This window comes from Dendronephthya gigantea, unplaced genomic scaffold (genome assembly GCF_004324835.1).
Source record: "Dendronephthya gigantea isolate DGI-Jeju-01 unplaced genomic scaffold, DenGig_1.0 000300F, whole genome shotgun sequence".
NCBI lineage: Eukaryota > Metazoa > Cnidaria > Anthozoa > Malacalcyonacea > Nephtheidae > Dendronephthya > Dendronephthya gigantea.
In genome coordinates this window covers 106,470-128,252 of record NW_021163310.1, presented here as the reverse complement: position 1 = coordinate 128,252, position 21,783 = coordinate 106,470, and the positions used below count along the sequence as shown (strand labels likewise).

The 21,783-nt window shown below is 35.5% G+C and overlaps 1 protein-coding gene across 1 annotated transcript; it reads left to right on the top strand.

The window, feature by feature from the left end:
* Positions 1-2,941: 2,941 nt before the first annotated feature.
* On the top strand, positions 2,942-21,605 carry LOC114541661 (focadhesin-like). Its single transcript, XM_028561457.1, has 31 exons — positions 2,942-3,041; positions 4,054-4,104; positions 4,370-4,453; positions 5,461-5,629; positions 5,916-6,098; positions 7,004-7,122; positions 7,247-7,339; positions 8,264-8,352; positions 8,520-8,561; positions 9,372-9,603; positions 10,350-10,489; positions 10,826-10,909; positions 11,264-11,282; positions 11,899-11,969; positions 12,301-12,457; positions 13,140-13,259; positions 13,352-13,474; positions 14,411-14,476; positions 14,680-14,733; positions 14,821-14,923; positions 15,190-15,270; positions 15,348-15,470; positions 15,789-15,901; positions 16,602-16,715; positions 17,526-17,657; positions 17,812-17,889; positions 18,006-18,111; positions 18,528-18,664; positions 19,544-19,741; positions 20,497-20,560; positions 20,900-21,605. The coding sequence occupies exons 1-31, from the start codon at positions 2,970-2,972 to the stop codon at positions 20,974-20,976; spliced, it is 3,294 nt and encodes a 1,097-aa protein (XP_028417258.1). The 5' UTR covers positions 2,942-2,969; the 3' UTR covers positions 20,977-21,605.
* Positions 21,606-21,783: the final 178 nt, after the last annotated feature.

Below are 21,783 nucleotides of genomic sequence, written 5' to 3'. Positions count from 1 at the left end.
TTTCTTGTTGACTTGTAACAGTTCGATAACTGTTCATGTTCTGACTACCATAGTATCGGTATGCAAAGCTGACCCAACACAGGTAGTTATTATTGTTAATTTCGGAGGTAACAATCTAAACAACCAAATTTAGTCTGTGGACAACTAACTCTTATGCATGTTATCAAATCTGGCGACTTTAGACTTTTTCTATGTAGAGCAGGGCTGGTGTGATACTGAATAAATATAAGCCATACATTGTTATTTGCGGCTTTTTGATTCCTTTGTTTTAAACAAATAAAACAAATGTTCTGTTAATAATATTTGGTTATATATTTTTATTCAGAAAATCTACCAACCCGATCTAGAGTAAACAACTTTTTATAATCCCCGTTCATAGGCACCGTACTTTTTTCCATTGATGCTTTTTAAAATGGAAAGATGCTCAACACCAGAAGAGAAATTTCATTTGCTTCAGACCATTCCTAAACTTGCGACCCATAAGGTTTGTTAAAATATATAGAACAAATCTATACCATCATGTACACATTAACCACCAGATTTTATTAATTAAAGCAATCTTATTTACGAACAACTGAGGAGAAATGAACATATAGTCTAACTTGACAAATATCAATATGTCAATAGTCTGTTGGCAGTGGCGTAGCCAGTTTTGCGATTTTGTCCCGCCATTAAATTTCGAGTTATTTTAACTATTCATGTCTTTAGAAATTTATTGTTTTCACCGTCAATGAACACCGAAATATTAGCGTAGCGGGACAAATCGCCAGGCTGCATGGTCAGGCTACTGCATGTCTGTTCGCAAAAATCACGTAAGCCAACACCGCTCACATTACAATTCTTTTAGTGAGACAATGAAGCATCCAGGGCCAGTTACGATAAAGCTATCCAGCGTAATAGTGATTTTTCTAAAATTCATTATTTAAAGTGACCAATGTTTCAAGCCATATTTCACCCAACAACGAGCAATTTTAAAGCGATTGAAAAAATTACTATCCGGTGGATAATGTTATGCAGCTTACGTATAACCGGGCCCTGGAGTACAACCTTTAGGAATTATGACGTCAGTGAACTGCGTCTGTGAATTCGAACTCCTTAAAACAACTCTCAGTTATTCTGCTGTCATATCGGCTTCAGGGCTCTTGCAATTTGGATATAATTAAACTCGCGTAGGCCTGAAGATCGACCTTGTTTTTTGACGGCAGCTGTTAAGTTTTAGCCTTACTTTTGCATAGTGCATGGCTCTGATTAAATGCAATTTAATTTGAAAGTTAGCTCACCTTTCTCAGGCGGGAAAACTCGTACGTATTAACGTGACGTTTTTTATCGATATATAGGTTTGCGTAAAACAAGTCTTGGGTATATTGCTGGTTCTTAACAACAATTCCGAACTCAAAGCAATTACTCTTAGATTAATGTTTAAACTTTGGATGTCCCAACCACGAGTTTTTAAGCATCTGCACCCCATGCTTCAAGAAAAGACACTATCTTTAAACCCGGAGTCCTGGGCCGAACTTCAACTGGCTAAAGCTGTGACAATAAGGGATATCTGTAGAGAAAGGTTTGTTTATGGTTTAATTTCTTCAAATTGTCGCCATGATTAATACTTGTTAGTGAAAAATTACGTGTTCTGGTTGGTTATCAGAACAGCACTGTGTTCTGCCACTTTTGGTTGTTAAAATGCTCTGCATGACAACAAAGTTTAACCTATAACGTATGCAGTATATATCTTTGAAATCTAATAAATCACTGGAACGATACCTCCTATTGTTTTTTGTGAAGCCAAATTCGCGGGACTTTACCTCCAGACTCGCGAGATTACTGCAGAGCGAATTTAAAAGAAATTGGCCTAGAATCCTAGAAATCCAGCCTAGAATAATCCCTGGGGAATAATCTACTATGGGCGGGTTAGATCCAGAGATGGTAACTGTTATTTCAGAATCAGGCAAAGTGGTTTAAAAACTTCCAGTGTCAACGCATCTGTCGTTCCCCCATAAATGAAAAATGAGGAATTTGAGGTAAAGCCCATTAGAATGCCTGAATATTTGATACGCATATAACCAGGTAAATAATGTGCTTTTTGACCGGAATATAGTCAATTCTATTTGGGTTACAGAAAGTGTAAATAAATGCTGATTGATCTAATACGAAATTTCTCCAGTTCCATAACCGGAACATTTGAACCGGTGTACAAAGGTTAAAAATTGGGGGATGCCAGTGTAGGTACAGTGGACGAGCTAAGCAACAGCTTTTGTGTACGAGCGCAGTGGTCGATGGGGGTAACAGGTGCCGATATAGCTCCAAATTCGTCGTTTTGTATAGTTTTTTTTTGGGCTGGCCTGGAAAACGTTTTAGCATTATGTTGGTAAGTCAGCCTGGAAATCTGTATCATTGTATTTTTAGACCTTCTCAACACGCGGAAGATCTCGTTGGCATGATTGATGCGATTATTAATGAAAATGCTGATAAGGATTCGAAAGTGAATATTGTATTAGTTTGTCTTGCTTTGGATTCCCTGGAAACTTTGGTTGCAGCAGAGGTAAGGGTCAAGTGCGACCATGCGTTAAAACTATTTATTAATTACAAAAGCCAAATTTAACATGAACAAAATTTCTATGCATATGCTCATACACGAGAAAGCACTCTTTTTCGTTTTAATATTATTGTTATTTTTCTAATTATTCCTTATGACAATTTGTTTATCACGTGAAAAGTAGCTTCACGGAAGAGTAAACTTATCATCATAATTCTTGTTTTTGCTTTCGAAGAGCTAAATTAGAGAACTCTTTTTATATAGAGTGTGCAATATTCTTCTTGGAGGCAATCGTAGTGATTAAAAATCTCTTTTCACACCCCTCATACTCTCGCTGTATTAATTAATTCAGTGGATATAATTACCTCGTATAGGTTATAAATTTGGCAACGATTTGGGAGGTTTTAAGGCTAAATTGGAGCATCATTCTAACCCAATGGTCCTGCGTGGCCTGTGTGATTTGTTTTCTCTCGTACCGTCATCGGTTGTTGATTCAAAGCAATATGAGGTTAGTGCTATATAGAGATATTCCCTTACACTGATGTTAATCCACGCACTACATAATAGCTTTTCTAATTGAATTCACGAATCTACTTTGTTGGAGGTTTGCAAATTTTCTTGATAGGATTAAATTTAGAAATATTTTAATATATATATATATATATATATATATATATATATATTATAATATATTAATATATTATAATATATAAAATATATATAATATATATATATATATATATATATATATATATATATATATATAATATATATAATATATATATAATATATATATATCAAGAAATGTTCTCCGGATTTAAAATTGTTTTTATTGAGCTATTGAGCTTTCGACTCGGTACTTCGAGTCTTCTTCAGAATATCTAAATTATTTACATGTGTATAGCTTTATATATTAAGTTTCGCGCTGTTCTTTAAGACTCTGTATACGTTGAGAGCGTCTGATTGGTTGTTTTGAAGTTGATCTGATATGAGTGGTAGTTGAGGGATGCGTTGTCATGGTTGACAACGAAATGCAGTCAACCATGACAACGCATCCCTCAACTACCACTCATATCAGATCAACTTCAAAACAACCAATCAGACGCTCTCAACGTATACAGAGTCTTAAAGAACAGCGCGAAACTTAAATAATAAAGCTATACACATGTAAATAATTTAGATATTCTGAAGAAGACTCGAAGTACCAAGTCGAAAGCTCAATAAAAAACAATTTTAAATCCGGAGAACATTTATTGATAAACAAATATGCCTGGATTACAAATTTTTAAACATGTATATATATATATATATATATATATATATATATATATATAATATATTATATAATATATATATTATCCTGCACGAAATCCAATTAGCCGCTGGAGTCCTCCAGAATGAAGAGCGTCAATTTAGAGGTTTTTCCAGTTTTGTGCATGCGTAATTTTGTTGAATTATTACTCTGTAACTATAGTGGTTTCGGAATAAATGCCTGATGTTTATTCCTGTATTTCGTTTAGAATTTCAAAGAAAACGTATTGTTGTTTCTCTGGAGATATTCAGAGCATGAGGTATATAACCGTTCTACACTCTCTAGAACACCTATTAAAATTCAAGATAGCATTTTTCGAACAGATATGCATCAAAATTATGTACGGAAATGCACATGATTTGACAGTGTTTTTTTTCTCATGGATAATTGCTAACAACTAGTGTTAATACTTTTTGTAAAGAGATATATATTTTTAGTCATCCTTTGGTATTTTGATATCTCCGTTTATATATGTTTGTTAAATCTAGGGTATCTGCTCATTCTAAAAGAATTTCGTTTTGTAGAATGAAGACATATCAGATGCATCGTACAAAGCTTTGTCAAAATTTGAAACTAAAGATTTTTTAATAAGACACCTTCCAAAGCAGGTTAGTTTTAGCGAGACTTGTATATGTGATTGAATCATTTTCACCGCCGTATACCGCACCATGCAACGGTTAATTCAGTCGAACTCGGACAATTATTTAAACAGAAGGAATTTGTTTTAACTGAAAAAAACAATGAGGTTTGTTATGGACATAGGCGTTGTTTGGAAGCCTGGCATATTAATGCGAGTCTTTGTGCCCTTAATGGGGATGACGGAAGCTATTTGCCAAAAGAATATTTACATCTGATTATAATATAAGTATGAGCAATTTGATTGGCTACCGCGCGTGCATTGTGAGGCCATAATGCACGCTTCTGGCTTTTGAAGTTTTTGTTGCTAAGCAACATCTTAAATAACATGTAAGGAGAATTTCATTATTGATCAAATAAATAAATTTTGTTGTTGCCCTATAATTTCTTCTTATATTATAAAAGAATTAAAAAAGCTCGTCGCGTGCCTTTATGGTGTAATAATGCACTCGGGGAAATGTTGGGAGAATACTCTACAAGCTTCTCTCGTATTCTCCCAACATTCCCCCATCGTGCATTATTACACCATAAAGGCACGCGACTCGTTTTTTAATTCTTAATTAATAGATGACGTCATTTTGAGAGTATATAAGGAACCGAGTTTCAACATCAGATCACCCCAGATGAAGACACTAGACCGGAGTGTCGAAACGTTGGGTCGTGAAAGTTAATCTTTGTGTGGTGATTACTTTCATTTACTAAAACCAGAGTAGCGATAATTACGATGGAAAACAAATGATACAAAAAAACAAATGATTTTTTTTGCCCTCGATCGCCCAGTCTCTACTTAAAATTAAGACAGCCTACCTCCTATCTTGCTTCTTACTGCCCATAGTAAAATTGAAAAAGAACCATGTCTGGACTTGAATCAAATTGAATCTTTGGCTGCATGAGTGAAATGTAACGCCATTTTCGTGAGAGAGACAAAATTTAAAATGCTTTACATGCATTACTAAATGTTACACTATGTTTTCGTTAGACTCGTCAGACAGTTACCCAGCGTCTTCTCTTAACACCAAAGATTAAGAAAATGATGGAAGAGTGTTTACAAAATGAGAAAGAAATGGACATCGAAACTCTACCGATTCCTGCATATTTTTATGTAGAGCTCTTGCAGAGAAAAGTAATCTTCCCTGGTTGTTATCAAGGTAACACTTTTAGGTCAATGCATTCGAGATAATGTCAACTAAGCTTAACGTATTTTTTAAGGTTTGAAGCTCTGCGAAGTAGTGAAAAAAATCCCTTAAAGTTTATATCTTAGTGATGCTTAGCTTTCTGATGAAACCGTCATTGGCAGCGAGGCCTTGCATAACAGCGCTATACAGGCAATTGCTGTTGTTTATGCAACTAATCTGCCATGCAGTGTTTTATCTGTCGCCTGTGAAGTTTATTAAAGTTATATTATTAGTTGCAATATTGTGCACTTCTCTTTAGGTTTGGAAGAGTTTTTGAAAAGCATTGTAGCCCAGGAAATCTCAAACCTTCCACGAGGCGTGGAACATAGCAAGATGAAAGCAGTTCAAGCTAGCGAAAACAAATCAATGTCCTCTATTCCCGAACAACTGAAAAAACAATACGACAAATGCAAACAACCATCTCTAAAGTCCTCAATTGCAGGTATAGAATTTTTTATCATTATCTTGGACCATTCGTGTAATTAAGTCAACTAGACGTCGTTGTTTAAAATGGATTTTAGTTTTATTCTTATGAGTCATGTGAACGGATGCAAAACATCCTTCTTTAACATCTGTATGTTTTCTTTATTTTGATCAAAATTTCGGAGAAAATTTTACAACGAAAACGAGGATCAATGTTTTGGCCCTTACAGCCTCGTTTTAGCGTAACTAAAGCATATAAGCCGAGAGAGAGAACAGCAAATACATTCCATTTGAAGCGGTCCTCATTTGTAAACAATGAACGATGCTACCTGGTTTTAAGCGAACGAATGCGACAAAAACGTCGAAGCAAAACGAATAGATTGCTTTTGCCGTTTGAATCCTACGGTTAACGTATAATTAGCAGGGTAAAAATAATAATTTTTAACTTGTCTGCATCAGGGTATCGTTGTCACTTGCTAATTTTTCTACATTATCCACGAGGACTTTAATTGCCCGCGAAGATTCCAAGCCAACAAATAGGCGATAAAAAATGCGACTTCTTATACGCCATCGTGTGAAATCGTATGGAAATTTTGGCCGTGAGAATATCTCGTAATGGCATGCAATCGCGGTTGTGCGAATATGAAAAACAGGTCTTGTCTAGACTGGAAATCTTGCTGAAGTGATTTGAGCGATTTGACAGAGTGTAGCCAACAACACTCAAGAGAACAAATTAATATAATAATTTGTAACCCTCTATTATAGTTGTTGAAATAATTTAAACCTATATAATTAAGTATCCCATGATTTCATATCCCATATTATATGTCAGGATGTCTGAAATAGCTTCGTCGATATCGTTCTGCGTAATATACATGCACTAAGTGGATTGTTTTGCATATATGCAATGCATTTTGTTTCTAGTATCTTTGTTGTATTCTTATGAAATTCATGCCGAGAAGAGATCCGGTAAACCAATAAGAAGTCAAGTTGTAAACAATATTAAATTATATCGTCAACTGATTAATCAGTTGGTTCAAGATGTACGTATATGTATGATTTTTTTTCATTGCCTACCATTGTTACCCTGCTATTTTCTTCTCGCATCGGCCTTTTGTCATCAATCATTCTTTAATCATAGTTTCTGCACTTTCTATATTCCTAAAGGTTCCTGTCAAGTCTTCTGATTGGCGGTCAAATATTGAAATTTCTCATGCTTGGATTTTGTTTATGAATCGAGTTTTTGATTCTTATGTTCAGGTATGAATAAAGCATCTGTGATAAAAAAGAAAAGTTAGGCTGCCTATAGTTTAATCGCACTGTCACATCACCAAATAGCACGAGATGTTCTTGCTGCTAACAATTTAAAAATGCGACATGATGGTGGTATTAAGGTATAGACAACGTTAGATTTTGTTTTATATCTTACATTTTGTGAACATCAATTTAATGGGTACGAAGTCTTCATTTGACAAGACGTCTTTGAGCTTGCGAAGATGTTTTCGAGTCTGTATATGTTCTATACCGCAGAGCATTCTTATTTTGCTCAATCCTCGACATGCTGGACATTCTACATTTAGAAATTCTTTAGCCTTGCGCACTGCCTATATCAATCAAAATTTAACATACCCAGCATAATTACTGTTAAATGGACTTTGATATGAATAATAGTGCCTATACCAAAGGATTATAGTAATAATAAACTGACAATTATAATAGGTTCCGACGATTGAACCGCAATTTGTACCGCTGCGCGATACATGAAACAAGCCGATATATAAGTGAAAAGTACCGAAAGGAAGCAACTAGTTAACTTGACGCCAGAATAATTTTTCAGTGTGTTAAGGCTCTCAATATAATATTTTCTTGTTGTTCCTGTTAGAAGTCCGCGATGGATTTGGAGTAAAGCATTAATTCTTACCAAAATATAGTGCGTGACTAAATCAACGAAAATATTGCCCTGCAAACTGGAGAATCTTTCACTCATGCAATTTTTGTTGCCTGTATATATGTTTCGAAATTTTTATCCGAAGCAAAACATACACATGCGTTAAAAAACAATGTCATGTTGTGTTTTACACGAGATGTAAACGCATGGATAATTAACGCATATGTAATGTTGAGGGACTACTGTATTTATTTCATTGTTTACCTGAAGTAAACTTATACCTTTACTCTTATTAGGGACGGAGAGCCGAGTTAGAACTACAGAATGAACGCGGACAAATTGACGAGAAGGCATATAACGAAGGCTTGAAGAATGCGTCGTCCTGGTAAGCTTATCATATTATATGCTTTATATGCAATCAATCAAATAATCAAATATCCGGACAAAATTATTTTAGCGAGAAATTGATATAATAAGGGTTAAGATTCTTTGGTGAAATGATTGCACGGCAATAGTTCCGAATGAAAATCAGATTTTTGCTCCAATTCTTAGGACCAGAGATGCATTAACAGATCTTCTCAAGGCTGCATCAAAGTAAGGAAATAATTTATTAATTAAAAAGTCTTCTTTTAAATTCCGGGTACTTTATAATTAGTCTTTATTCATGCATTGGCCGCTATCTTCTTATATTTTATGCAGTCCTAATTATGCATGAATGTATAAGTGATCAAAATCCTTGATTAATACATACATTGATTAATACCAAAGTAAACTCCATGGCAAAAATTATATTCATCCATCATCATGCATGCAATCACGCACCTAAAGCCTAACTGCTTCCACTCAGTAACATCACTCTCAACATTTATTCGAGCCTTAACAGCCAATAGCGGGGCGTTTAGTCACGCCTATATGGTTGCGCCAAAAAGTTAACAACTTGACAGAGGTGGGAAGCAGATTTGGGCGACAGGGCACATGATACATACGATAATTAAGTAAAACATCAGTGGTCTTCGCCATACAATTAAGCTACCCTTGCATTTGTATGCTATCGTTTTACGAACCAAATCAACAAATTACATCATATGGAAAATTTTTACAATGAATTGAAAGGGCATCTCCCGCCGCACACTTCCCGCCTAATAGGGTAGTTTTGCAGCTTCTCGTAAGAATGATTTTCATTGGCTGGACTTTACAATACATTTCTGTTTCAACCAATAGCATGGCTTCGTTCTTTAGAAAGCATAGAAAAGCATTATCCAATTGAACGAAAGCTTCCGAAAGCTGCGACATGACCCGCCTAATAAAAAGAACCAAGACAGTAGCCCCCCACTGGCTTCCCTAGTTCCGGTATACCTTGTATACATTCTAACCGCAGGTATTTTGGTTTTCATATAATTATAGAGGTAGCCAAATTATGCATTGCAATTCCTTGTTAGCATTGGCTGCTTTGGCAAATGCTGTCTTCGTTCGCACAAGCGATGATGTCACGACTAATCAGGAATTGCTGGCAAACTACAAGCGTGAAGGTTGTATTAGCGCCGAGGAGTGGATTGCGTGTGTCGCTGACACATTGATAGTTACACTTGACAGAAAATTAAAAACAGTTGGGGTTCCACTGTCTTGGGGAAAGCAGGTAAGAGTGAAAAATTAAAAATATTGCACATTGTTATGTTGTCTGGAAACTTGGTTACGCCTCTTTTAAACGTTTTTTTTTCAGTTAGAAGTATTTTAAAGCCATATATTATAAGGCCTCTATTATCTAAAATATATGACAGAATTCGTAAAACTATTTAATAACGTATTTTAAAGGTTTCAAATCTTTTTATTATATTTTTTGTTTCTAAGATTCACTTTAGGCTTTATTCACGTCCGCCAACCTAGCCTCCTCCGCAGGCCTTTCTACACTGCTAACCCATGCCTAATATATCTCATATAAGCACATAAGAGATTCCTGCGGGGGAGGCTAATGCCTCCCAAACAACTTCATATCGGATCTAACAGCTATCGGATATTGCAGCTAGTGTTATCGGAACCACACTTTTACTAATTAAGTTAGTAAGAGACTAACGAATGACTAAAACAGTTACATTGATTGTGCATGGAAACGAGTGAATTTTCTAGAAGTATATCAAATATAATAAACAAATGAAGAATAGATAGCTGCATAAGAATTTAATTAGGCTTTTCTTAGTTCGAGTTGTGCTATCACCTGCCTATTCTTGCTATTGATATAGTGTATCGAGCTATTTTCATTTTGATAAATCGAAAGACTATGTAAAATATGATAAAGTATACATAATTTGAGTACATATAGTCATGGCTTCCAGATCTCGGGTGTTGCTTTTTATAGCTGAAATAACGTCCATTTTAAACATGCAGGTTTCATCCACAACATTGTTAGCTCAAGCTGCAGCTGCCATTGCATTGGCTCAAATCACACCATGCCTAATTGATGCTGAATTTGAGCGTTTCAAACAAGTGCTTGAAGTATTGCAGACGAGAATGTCAGAACAGGCAAAGTATATTAGATTTTGATGTTTTCAATAGCTATTTTGTATACTATTCTTGTATGTTTGCATGGTAACATTCGGTAAGTAATTTAGCTTGTAGGTACACCACTTTAGTATATTTAATACTGCAAAGTAAAAGTTGCCGTATTAAAAATTTATGTGTACCTACATGCAAGCTAAATTACTAGTTTGTATACGTTGCTGTAACCTTTTGCATGGGGATATCCTTTGGGGAAAGTACCAGGTAGCGAGATACACCCTCCCTTTTACACCATTTTTATACATGCTCCGAAAATGGAGCCGCGAAATAACAACATTAAAAGATACGTGCTGTTTTTTTACCAGGGCAGACAGTCAAACTGTTGTACAAACACATTGTTGCATAGCGTTGGGAAGTATTGTACAAAAATTATATGACACAAATATCAGGTAAGAAAAACTATACCAGGTTATCCGTTTCGGATCTGTGAGTTTGTATGCATTTTATTTGGGACAGGCAATCTGAACTGCTTTAGTAGTGGCGTAAATAGAACGATAATTGAGGAAAGGTGTTTCTTCATATATAATCAGTTCTGCATATCCCCCCCCCCCGAATTATCGTTCTACGTACAACCCTCTGCTTTAGGCAGGTTGACCATGGCGTCCTTGTAACGCTGCCGGAACCAGAATGCAGGGTGAAAAAGACCACTCCTTAAAGTGATGCTTCGGGTATCTAGGCCCTATAACAAGGTTTACAAAATTTAGCCTATAATTTTATTTATTTTTTTCGTCGTTTTTCTTTAGTGATTCTTTGGGACAGGAGGTATAGTATATTGCCCCAGTTAAGTATTGTATCGATAACCTTTCCCGCTGATATCCATTCATCCATGCCACGTATTGCTGCTTCAATTAAGTCATACAGGCCAAAGTTTATTATTTTCAACCGCTGTTTTTCATCGGAAATCCCCAAACCGTCGCGATACAAAATAGACCCGGCATGCATGTCAATAAAATGAGAACGATGCGAATATTCTTTCGGCTTCGCGATTTTTTAAAAATTGCGCCCAAATCTTAGTGTCCTGATATTTCGATTTGAGATATGTGGCATCATGATTTTATGAGCTAAAAGCTTGCTTTGCTGAAACTCCATCGAGTAAGGATTGAAGTATAGGTAGAAAATAATGTTATTGTAGATTCCGTGACCATGTTTGGCCGCAATTTTAATTTCACTATACATATAGCATTCCATATAGGTATCGCCGATATTTAGTCAAAGTTAAAGTAACCCGTTTGCGCTCCCTGATATGGAATGGAGAGAACTAAGTAATGCCGCCCGCGTGCACTCCCCATGCACTATTGTAGTAATTCTCTCCTTTAAAGAAGGCGTTTATCGAGCAAAGCAACTGTATTCTAAAAACTGGCACTGTCTTATATTTTAGGGAGATATACTAGTTGCAACAACCTTTGATGCTTTAAGAAAAGAAGCCTTATCCAGTGAATCAAACAACACGTGCGTTTATTGTTATTTTCCCTTGTTCTACATGAAGTTCGGCTATCCCAGCATATATATACCATTTGAAAAATGCGTGTTAATTAACTACCACCATAATGGACCCTGTTATATTTGCAAAGTTATTCAAACGATTAGTATGACCATAATGCCATATTGAACCTAGGCCTAATACAGCTATATATGCCACCGATTGTTAATAATTTAATTGGCGTAAACTAGAAATCGATAGGTTACATAATTACATGGAAAAAAGTGGGCTATATACCTCGAAACCCGAGTGTTATTATTTTAGGTCGTTGCTGAATTCTATTTAAACATTTCTTTCTAGAGAGGGAGCGATATACGGTCTTGGTTTGGCAATGTCTTCACTAAGTTACGATACTGACGTTTTGGTAAATGACCGCGCTAAATCGTCGTACTCCAAGATGGTGGAATGCTTTAACAACGAACGTGTCAAACGTGATCAGGATTGTAAGAAATTACAGGTACAGCTGTGTTGTATTTTGAGTCACTTCCCGTGTTATAAGGAATATAATATACCTTTTACAACGTAAGTTTTCAATATCAGGTCAAGTGTTGTTTATGAATTTAAACTTTGGAGTACAGATAATGTAGGTATACATAAACATATGGTCCAGAGCATAAGGCCAGGTCAAACGCGTGGCACTCCTCATGCTCCAAACGCATTTCAAACTAATGATGCGCTAAGATAGCCCTGTGTATTTTTTCACTTTTCGATTGCTAGAACATTTTTCCTTCTTGTACAGCTCCTGTTATTTTGCGTGCTATGGCACAATATTACAATATTCGAAAATATCATGTCGCCAGCTAATTCAAAAGTGTTGCCTGAAACGTTGAACCTTAAAAACAAAATTTTAAGCACACCAAGTATGACAGCTGCTAATTTCAGATTATTGTTCAATATTATAGTGATTTGTGAGATAAAAGTTTTCATTGGAAGCTATTTGCCTTAAGAAATAGTTTTCTTCGTAACATGTTTAGCACACTTGCATTCTGAGCTAGCGCACTTGCAGTCCGAGTTGGTTCGAAGCTCTATACATAGCTCTACATATAGAGATCAGTTATTCTGTAACTTTTTATTAGTTACGCTGGGCAAAAAATCCAATAGTTCTTATTATGCAGTTATATTACTATATTTGTTTCAAGGAACTTGGAATTGCTTTAGCATGTTGTACTGTGAGCCGTTTTGCTACAGATTGCCTGGAGGTTGAATCTGTACTGAAGACATTTGATATGATTAAGGAAGTCACAGAAACATTTCCAGAGGTGGGGGTTGTTTGATAAAATTTATATACGTATATTAGAGAAATTTCACAACAGTATCCAGCAGATCGTTAACAGACCTCATAATTTCACAGAGCGTTGATTTAGCCTCAGCATTTGGAATGCTGCTTTGCAACTTAAAAGGCTGTGGTATCATCGATAATTCTCAAGTCGTTCGGGAGTGGACGGCACACTGGAAGGCGATTGCCTCGGACAAGGTTAGTCTATCTTTTATTACATTTAGAGAAATGACCTCCCGATCGAACGATAATGTTATTTTCGTATTTAAGCCCCTTAGTTCAAAACCCAGTTGTGCAATGGTCGTTACCCAATATAAGTGCAAGGAACCAGGCAGAAGTCTTAATCGTAATATAAATATAATAACCCAAAAAAAACCCGCATCCATATATGAGCTAACGTTTCCATTTTGACAAAGTGAATGAAATATAATATGGGTGACACATTAAGTATGAGATGTATGCAGGGTATACTATGGTATACAAGGGTAAAACCTTTTTCATCATACATGCAGGGCAGTTCTGTTTCTCTCCTTCTACTCTAACACAGTCCACTCTAGCTGATTCCGTTATGTCATGCATGCAGTGGTAGATCCAAAGGAAGTCAGAATAAATTATTCAAGCTCTAACTTGCATTCATATTGGTGAATTTTCTTTTTAAAATATTTTAAATTCGAAACTAGCCCGTGTAATTTATTCCGACTTACCCCTAATCTACGACTGAATTATCATTTGTATTATGTTTCATTCGCTTTGAAAATGTCTTTGGTTAAAAACAAAATGCTATCTTTTCTATGAAATAAATTTATTGAACAATGAATAATTATAACTATTCACAAAGTAAATTTACCAGTATGAGAGTGGACTGGCCTATAATTTCCTTGTTGGAAAAAAGACTTACATTTCTCAAAAACATCGACTACCCGTAGTTTGTTATATCTAATTACGTCGTATTTAATCACGCAATTACGTCAAAGTAAGTTTGACGATTTAATAATCATAATTACTTCCATGCGTTTAGAGCGATGTGTGTGTGTGTGTTTTAAAATTATCCTGAAGCTTCGTGAATATGAAGTTGTCACGTTATGACGTCATGCACTTTATTCATCTAGGTCCATTGTATTTTTACTTTTGTAGTCGCTTTCGTTGAACTCTCGCATTGCAGCAATTTTTGGACTTTCATTCCTCTTTAATCAGACACAGGTAAGCCAAGTTATCGAAAAACAGTCTGAACATTTTTTTTGATTATTTTTCATCAGAATTTTTTGTATTTTTTTGCCGCTTACGGCCGTTTCAGACGACAAACTTTTCATTTCGATTACAGACAACTTTTTAGATTAAGATTAAGCTCATTGACATTCGAAGTTCCAATTTTGTCAAGTTACAAAATGATGTTATTCTTATAGACAAGCAATTCTGCGGGGATTACGCCTGAAGACGGAGTTAAAATTCTAAAACAGGTAAACACATAAGAAATTTTGAATATATTTATAATGATAAGCACATATAACTTATTCAATAATACTATTACACATTTTATTGTAAAGCTGCTCAATATCCAGGGTGACTACAATTTAAGCGGAACTGTTTTCAAGAACCTCGGGAAATTATACTATGCCAGCAAGAATCGGTTATGCAATCAACCAAATGGTATGTTATTCGGCAAGTACCGTTTCACTCTTGTGCAATGGCGTGCTAGAATTTCTGTAAATGGGAAACACCTGTTCACAGCATGATCAAAAGACATTCGCAGTGAAGATTGCTTTATTTCAATGTAAAGATATATATATTTTGCAGAATCACATTTTCTGTGTACAAGCGTAGTTTATATTGACGTCATTCGCTTTTTTTTAGCAATTGAGTTGTACTTAAAAACCAAGTTTAAAATCAGTAGTATTTAATTCACTTTTCTCAAGTTCCGGATACATTGGACTACCTTGGAGAGGACTCTGTGTTAAACTGGTTAATTCAGCTCATGATCAGTTTGGGGAAAGAAGGTTGGCGCGAACGTATTTCTCTTTATTTTCCACAGAATACATTTTTTTTTTCATTTTTTGCGTTCACTATGTTTTAGTAACCAAAGAGTCGGAAGAAGTACTCAATGTAATACTTCAGGTGCTAACTTACGGTCCAAAAGAAACCTTGCCTCCTGTAGACTGGAACGGAATCATAACTCCTTTGATAAAAATGTATACAGGTTGGTATGACTGTATAGTAAACTTGGCACTTGGTTGTTAAGCAGTGCCAGTTGTATCGATTATAAATCGGAAAGGAGGGAGAGCGGTACTTCATACTGCCTCCTTTTCAACCTATAATATACATTTGCAGTCATGGTCGTTTTGGTGCATTTATTCGTAATAAGAGCAAAAGTCGCTAATCTAAAAAAAGCTTTAGTGTCAATTTTTAATATAATTATTGCAAATGGGACGGACTGAGTCCATTCTGCATGTTTACAGGATCATTCTTTGCTCCCCTAAAATTCCTAACTGGATAAATTTTTGTTCATTCTTTGAAGGAAAGAGTACAACCCTCCATTTTTTGGAACTTGCATTATGTTCAACACCATCGCCAGCCACAGCACGTTTTCTTCCAAGTTGGCTGACGCAATCGGTTTACTTATCTTTTTCTGTAAGTTCCATTGTATATAGTCACACAATCTATATGATAGTGATCTATACGATCTGTTCTTCTGATATCATTGAATTGAATCCGTGATCACATCACTTTACAAAATACACATGTAGCTATATAAACGTTTCCATGGTAAAGGCCATTGTCATTTATATAAAGAAGCTGCAACGCCGCATGCAACATGATTATCATAGTCTAATGTGTTTTATATAAATGCTTTTAGATTTTCCTACTACATAGCTTATTTTTTATAGTGTGGCGCACCTTACATACGTAGAATTTAGCTCGTTGAAGAAAGATCAAAACTTCTAGCTCTGTTCGATAATACAATATACAAATACAAATACAATACCACACGTAAAGCGCGCAGGAATATAATCGATGCAATAAAAGTACAACAAAATTGGAGTTATATAAAACAAATTACGGTACCTAAGATTTAAGGGAATTTATATGTGATTGAAGTCCTTTACAATCACGAATTGTCTTGTTATTCATTAAGGAATGAATAATATCGGCACGTGCCAGGATACAGTAAATAGTAGTCTTCAACGATGTTCATTATACTTGAAATACTAAATTTCCGTGAAGATAAATGAAGATATCCGTTTACCTAATGGACCATGATTGTTGCACCTGTTTCAAAATTTTAGCTTGTGTGATTCTGACTCATTGTTTGCTCTGTGTTCTCTTTTAGACTGATTGTCAAGTTCGACTATTTTCCTGTTTGCCTCAACTTTTGAATATTCTTTCTGCGAAGAAATTAACAAATATTTTGGATATTGCGGCGAAATATTTTTCTAACGACGAGGTACTGTATCATCATTTCTGCATATTTTTCTGTCTTCATGCATCTTCTTAATTCGTTTGAAGTAATGAAGGAGCGTTTCATAGTGCTTAGCTGTGAATGTGAACAAAACGATAAAAAAAACTTTTCTCCACACGGCAAAAGAATGTCGATAATAAAAAAATGCCTAAAAACTTCATAATTCGATTTTTACGCCTTTTTCGCCTGTCAATACGTTTTTAAATCAAATTGCCGTGATTTAGTCGCTATGGTAAGTAGTGTACAACTGCATGATCTAGGCTACAGAATTTATAATTTTTATAGGTTATTTGGTACTTAAATTTGTTGCATTTTGTTATGTTTGGCCTCGGGCACAGTTTTTTTACATCCACACCTCGCAGCCGGTTCCGAGAAATCATGTGTTGCACGAAAATGCCTAAACACATTGTGACAGTTTGTTTTCAATTTCATAAATTAGTTTCAAAACAATATTCCACAAAAGGTTTTTATTTTTTATTTTAGCAACGTTTTGAACAGTCCGTCTTCAGGCTACAACTAGTTTGTTTCTCGACAAGACTATAGTAGCTATTGTCCACAACCATATTCGTAACAACCGTATTCGCGAAATCCAATGAGAGTCCTTTTGAGACTATGCAACAAGGGCGAAACCGCGCGTTTGTTTACGTTAGGCTGTAAGCCAATCAAATTGATCATTCTGGATCTACATGATGAAATATTGTTTTAGTTTATAATTGCACTCGGTTGATTCGTGTGTAAAATAAATGTAGCAAAGGGAAGCGTTCATCGTTCTAATACGATACAAATTCGTTCAAGGTCGACACAAGAATAGCTGAAGCAATCCTGGATGGTCTCTGTTCTGTAATGCATATGCCCGAGCCTCCAAAATCCCTTTGTATTAAAGAGACCATAGAGAAGATATACAATTATTTTCCGGTAGATTTGAAGGTACAAATGTAAATCTAATTCTGATTCCCTGTTTCCTCGTAGGTCGAGTATGGAAAAAGCTTAATTTCTCGGTTAGGTAGACATAGTTTGGTAAAAGTCTTTGGTAAAAGGTTAATTGGCAGACTGTTTAAATATAATTACTGATTCATTTTAGATGCTTGTACCGAAACTAGTAGCTTGTGTTCAATGTTTAGAATCTCATAAAATCGAGAGTTTGACGGCACCAACAGAGGTTAAAAACTGTTTACTATATTTTTTATCTATGACGTACATCTTTCTTTCTCTTTAACTAACATATGCCAAGGTTAAAAGTAGATAACTGATTTTGCAACGATATTTTATGTTTAGGAGAGTTTTGCGAAGAGCATTATGTTTAGAAGAAGAATAATCCTGGAAAATCCATCAATGTTGAAGAAATTATTTAAGCCTTGTATTGATTTTACTCTCTCTTCAAGTAAGAAGTATATTTTATTAATATGTTAAGTGATTTATTGGGAATGAGTTTTATATTCACCGACCCTGAGGTGAAGAATTGTTTTAAGAAGGAGATTTTTGATTTCTTTATCTGTGACTTCGACAGAAACAACTGTCGCCATTTTGAAAAACCCACTTATAGGTGATAATTGGCGTGATAATCCAAGATCCTTCGACCAATCAGTGGTCAGAATTTTCAATTATCACCTTTGTGATTACACTAATTATTGATATTCAACATACTAGCTGACAGATAACGTCGACATGTGTCTTTTGTCCCGAGATGCATGGTCTTAAAAAATTACGATATAAATTGAATCGATATCTCTTCATGAACAAGTTTTTCCCGGCAAATGTTTATGTTTCCTATTCGTTTAAACTTTGTCACTTTTTTAGTGGATGTAAAATACGATGCAATGATGTCTCTTGTTTCGACAATATCTTGTGTGGAATTAAGGAGTGACAGCAGGCTTTCAACGGAATGGATCTTGCAATTCTTGGCAGAACTTTCGTCTACAAAAAGTGAAACTAAGGTAGCGATGGGGTACTCCTGTTGCGTATACTTTGATAAGCCGATAATATCCCAATGGAATGTGAAGTCGGGGTAAATGTTTTAGCGAAAAAATCACGTAATATGACATCGATCACATTTCATTGTGTTAGGGTGGTATCTTAATTCACATGAAAATGTCATTACATTAACTCATTATATATTCGATTCAATAATCGTGAAAATCGGCACTCTTTGAAGAACTATAAATTTACATTAATATACAATCTTTGTGCATTGGCCTAAATCTACTCACGCGATTGGTCAAAATCAATCACGTGGTCAATCTTGTTGCCTGGCGACAGATCATGGGAATCATAATTTATTCCCAATTTTAAAATTTTTTTTTTCCGCAATAACCCATGAAAATCGTGGTTTATTCAAAAATGACAGCCTGCAACAAAGCTTGGATCTTCAATGCAGCAATCAATTAACTGAGATTGTATATTAAAAGTGTTAGAGACTTTATGTTTGTGTTTTGTTTACAAATAAACGCACTTGCTGAACATACCATGAACTCGAAATTTCAATATCGCACTTGGCCTACGGCCTCGTGCAATATTGAAATTTCTCGTTTATTGTATGGTCAGCGCGTGCATTTATTTGTCAACAAAACACGAACATAAAGTCTCTAACCCTTTATTATTACACGCCACAAGTGTCGGACGCATGGGAGATGAGAAGCATCGGGATAGAAATGTCAGAAGTTACCATACTATACTCAGATGTGCCTAAAACACAAATGATCAGTTATCAGAGTTGCAAGAAAAGGAGTTGAAATTATCGATGATCATTTTGCCAAAGATTTTTATGCATTAAGAAATAACTAACAAATACACCATTTACTTTGTTCAATTTGCAGACAGTTTTACTTCTTCTAACTACGTTCACACTGGCAATATCTGGATACGACAATGGCATTTTTCAGATAATTCTTGCACTTCAACAGGACAACCTGTTCCAGAATCATCAAGCATGGTTTGCTTTGATCAAAAATCTGTTTCCGTATAGTTTTGCATTCCTGCTTGCACAGCCGCAATGGAAAGGACGTCTTGAAGAGGTAAGCTTAGAGGTGCCCAACAACAACCTGGATTATTATAATATCCGGCCCATCGAGAGTGAACATATATTCATGGGAATATACTGGGTGTCTCAAAAAAACCCGAAAACTATTGAAATCACCCATAACAATGTAATTGTTATAGTTTGAATGACTAAGCACTCTGTTGGGATACAGGTGTATAATAAATGTTTGCCACAAGCATTTTTATGCATGATGCAGTAAAATTTCCTTTGTCGATTTTCTTCGAAAAACTTTTCGCATGCACTTCCGTTGTACTTTGGCTTCGCGTATAATTTATCAGAATAAACACTCGTTGTTCCGCGGTCAGCTGTACCAATTTCTTTCGAAGCAATAACTATGCTAATTTAAATTTAATTACATTCGTGAATCAGAGACAGTTTTTCATTCGCGCAAGAATGGATATGAATACCTTTGGATCGCGCATCCGGTTAAGCTACGAATATAAATACCAAGACGGTGGTATATACAGGGTGTCCCATAAAACCCCGAAAACTATTGAAATCACTCAGTGTTAAAATTTGAATGCCGTGTTCACGAAATTGTCGTGAGATTACAATGTCGCAGTTTTTTACAGGAATTTTTTGTTCGGAGATCCTCATTCTACTTATAATTTACGCCTCCGTGGTCGGAAAAATGCATTTTTAATAAACCCGTAAATTTTTCTAATACATTTTGTGGTTGATTTCTAAAGCTGCCTTGATATGACCGCCCAATGACCGTTTTGTTTTCAGACAATCCAAAAACTGCTGGCGACGTGCAAGGATCTTGATATAAAAGAGTCCTCTCTTTTGCTAGGTATGTCTCATTTAACGATTATTCTCAACTCGTCCCCGCCTAGGCAATTATCGCGTAATAAGATTACTAATCTCGCAGACAATAGTCAGCCTTTCATTGCTCACTTCCCCTCCCCAAAGAAGCCATTTCCACCCTACTAAGACTTTTCTAATCTAAAGCCGTATCCCAATTTTTCAATAGACTCTCCTCTGGTCGGGAGAATGTTTACATTTTTCAATCATCATTTCAGAAATTTTGCTTAGCACCTCCACTTCAATCTCCTATAGACACAGGCTTTGCCTCTAACGCCATATCAACATGTCCACTCACCATCCTCCACAATATTTATTTTATCTCTAGATTTCTTGCTCGAAATGCGGAATTTTGATGTTTATGAGAAACACTCAGTTTGGAGTCAAGTGGTTTGTTGCATGTAACAACATCATTACACACACCAAGGAACGTTGGAACGAATGCAGCTATCGTAATATTTTTACAGTCATATTCACGTCATAATAAAGAAATTAAGATTTGGGACGCGAAAAAAACGACATGAAAATGGTGAATAAATTACGTGGCATGTCCATAATATATAGGCGCAACACGTCAGCTATTCGCCATTTTCACGTTGTCTTTGTAGTGCATGTCGTAAATCTAAATCCGTCTAATATAGAGACTACGACGCGTACGTGAAGTAATACTTCCGTTATTCCCACAGTTTGACAACATGCGTACTTGGTCAAAGCCGTACGATAAACATTCAAAAATGGGCTCCTGACACTAGCTGCTGTTTTCATGTTCGTCCACGTCGTAGATTTGAGCATCTTAAACTCCTTAAAGGTGGAACGAGAAGATAAGAGAACTTGACTAAGGTTGTCGTCATTGTCTAGTTAGAAACTCTGGCAAAATATTACACCATTCGTTGCTTAAAGTCTATCAATTCTTGTGTTGAAAAATCGATTGAATTTGAACTTCATACCATTGAACAAGATATGTTATTTTTTGTGACGCTTTCATTTCAGGAAATAGGCATGATCATGGTAAAAATATACATGCTACATTACGTAAAGTTTGAATAAAATGCAATATTCGATGCAAAATTTATGATACGATAACATCCCTTGAGATACAGCAAACGATCTATTCAGGCAGTTGATTTTTTTCAAACACTTCCACTTCTTCCTCTGGATTTTCCTTCATATTCATCAAATTCAACTTTGAAAATCGTAAATACCGGCAGTTTT

What these genes read in the sequence shown, in the direction of transcription:
- LOC114541661 (XM_028561457.1), top strand. Translation starts at nt 2,970, where the DNA reads ATGGTCCTGCGTGGCCTGTGTGATTTGTTTTCTCTCGTACCGTCATCG. An exon ending in TTAATCAGTTGGTTCAAGAT is followed by an intron (nt 7,123 to 7,246) that starts GTACGTATATGT and finishes ATATTCCTAAAG; the next exon opens with GTTCCTGTCAAGTCTTCTGA. An exon ending in AATATTTTTCTAACGACGAG is followed by an intron (nt 16,716 to 17,525) that starts GTACTGTATCAT and finishes AATTCGTTCAAG; the next exon opens with GTCGACACAAGAATAGCTGA.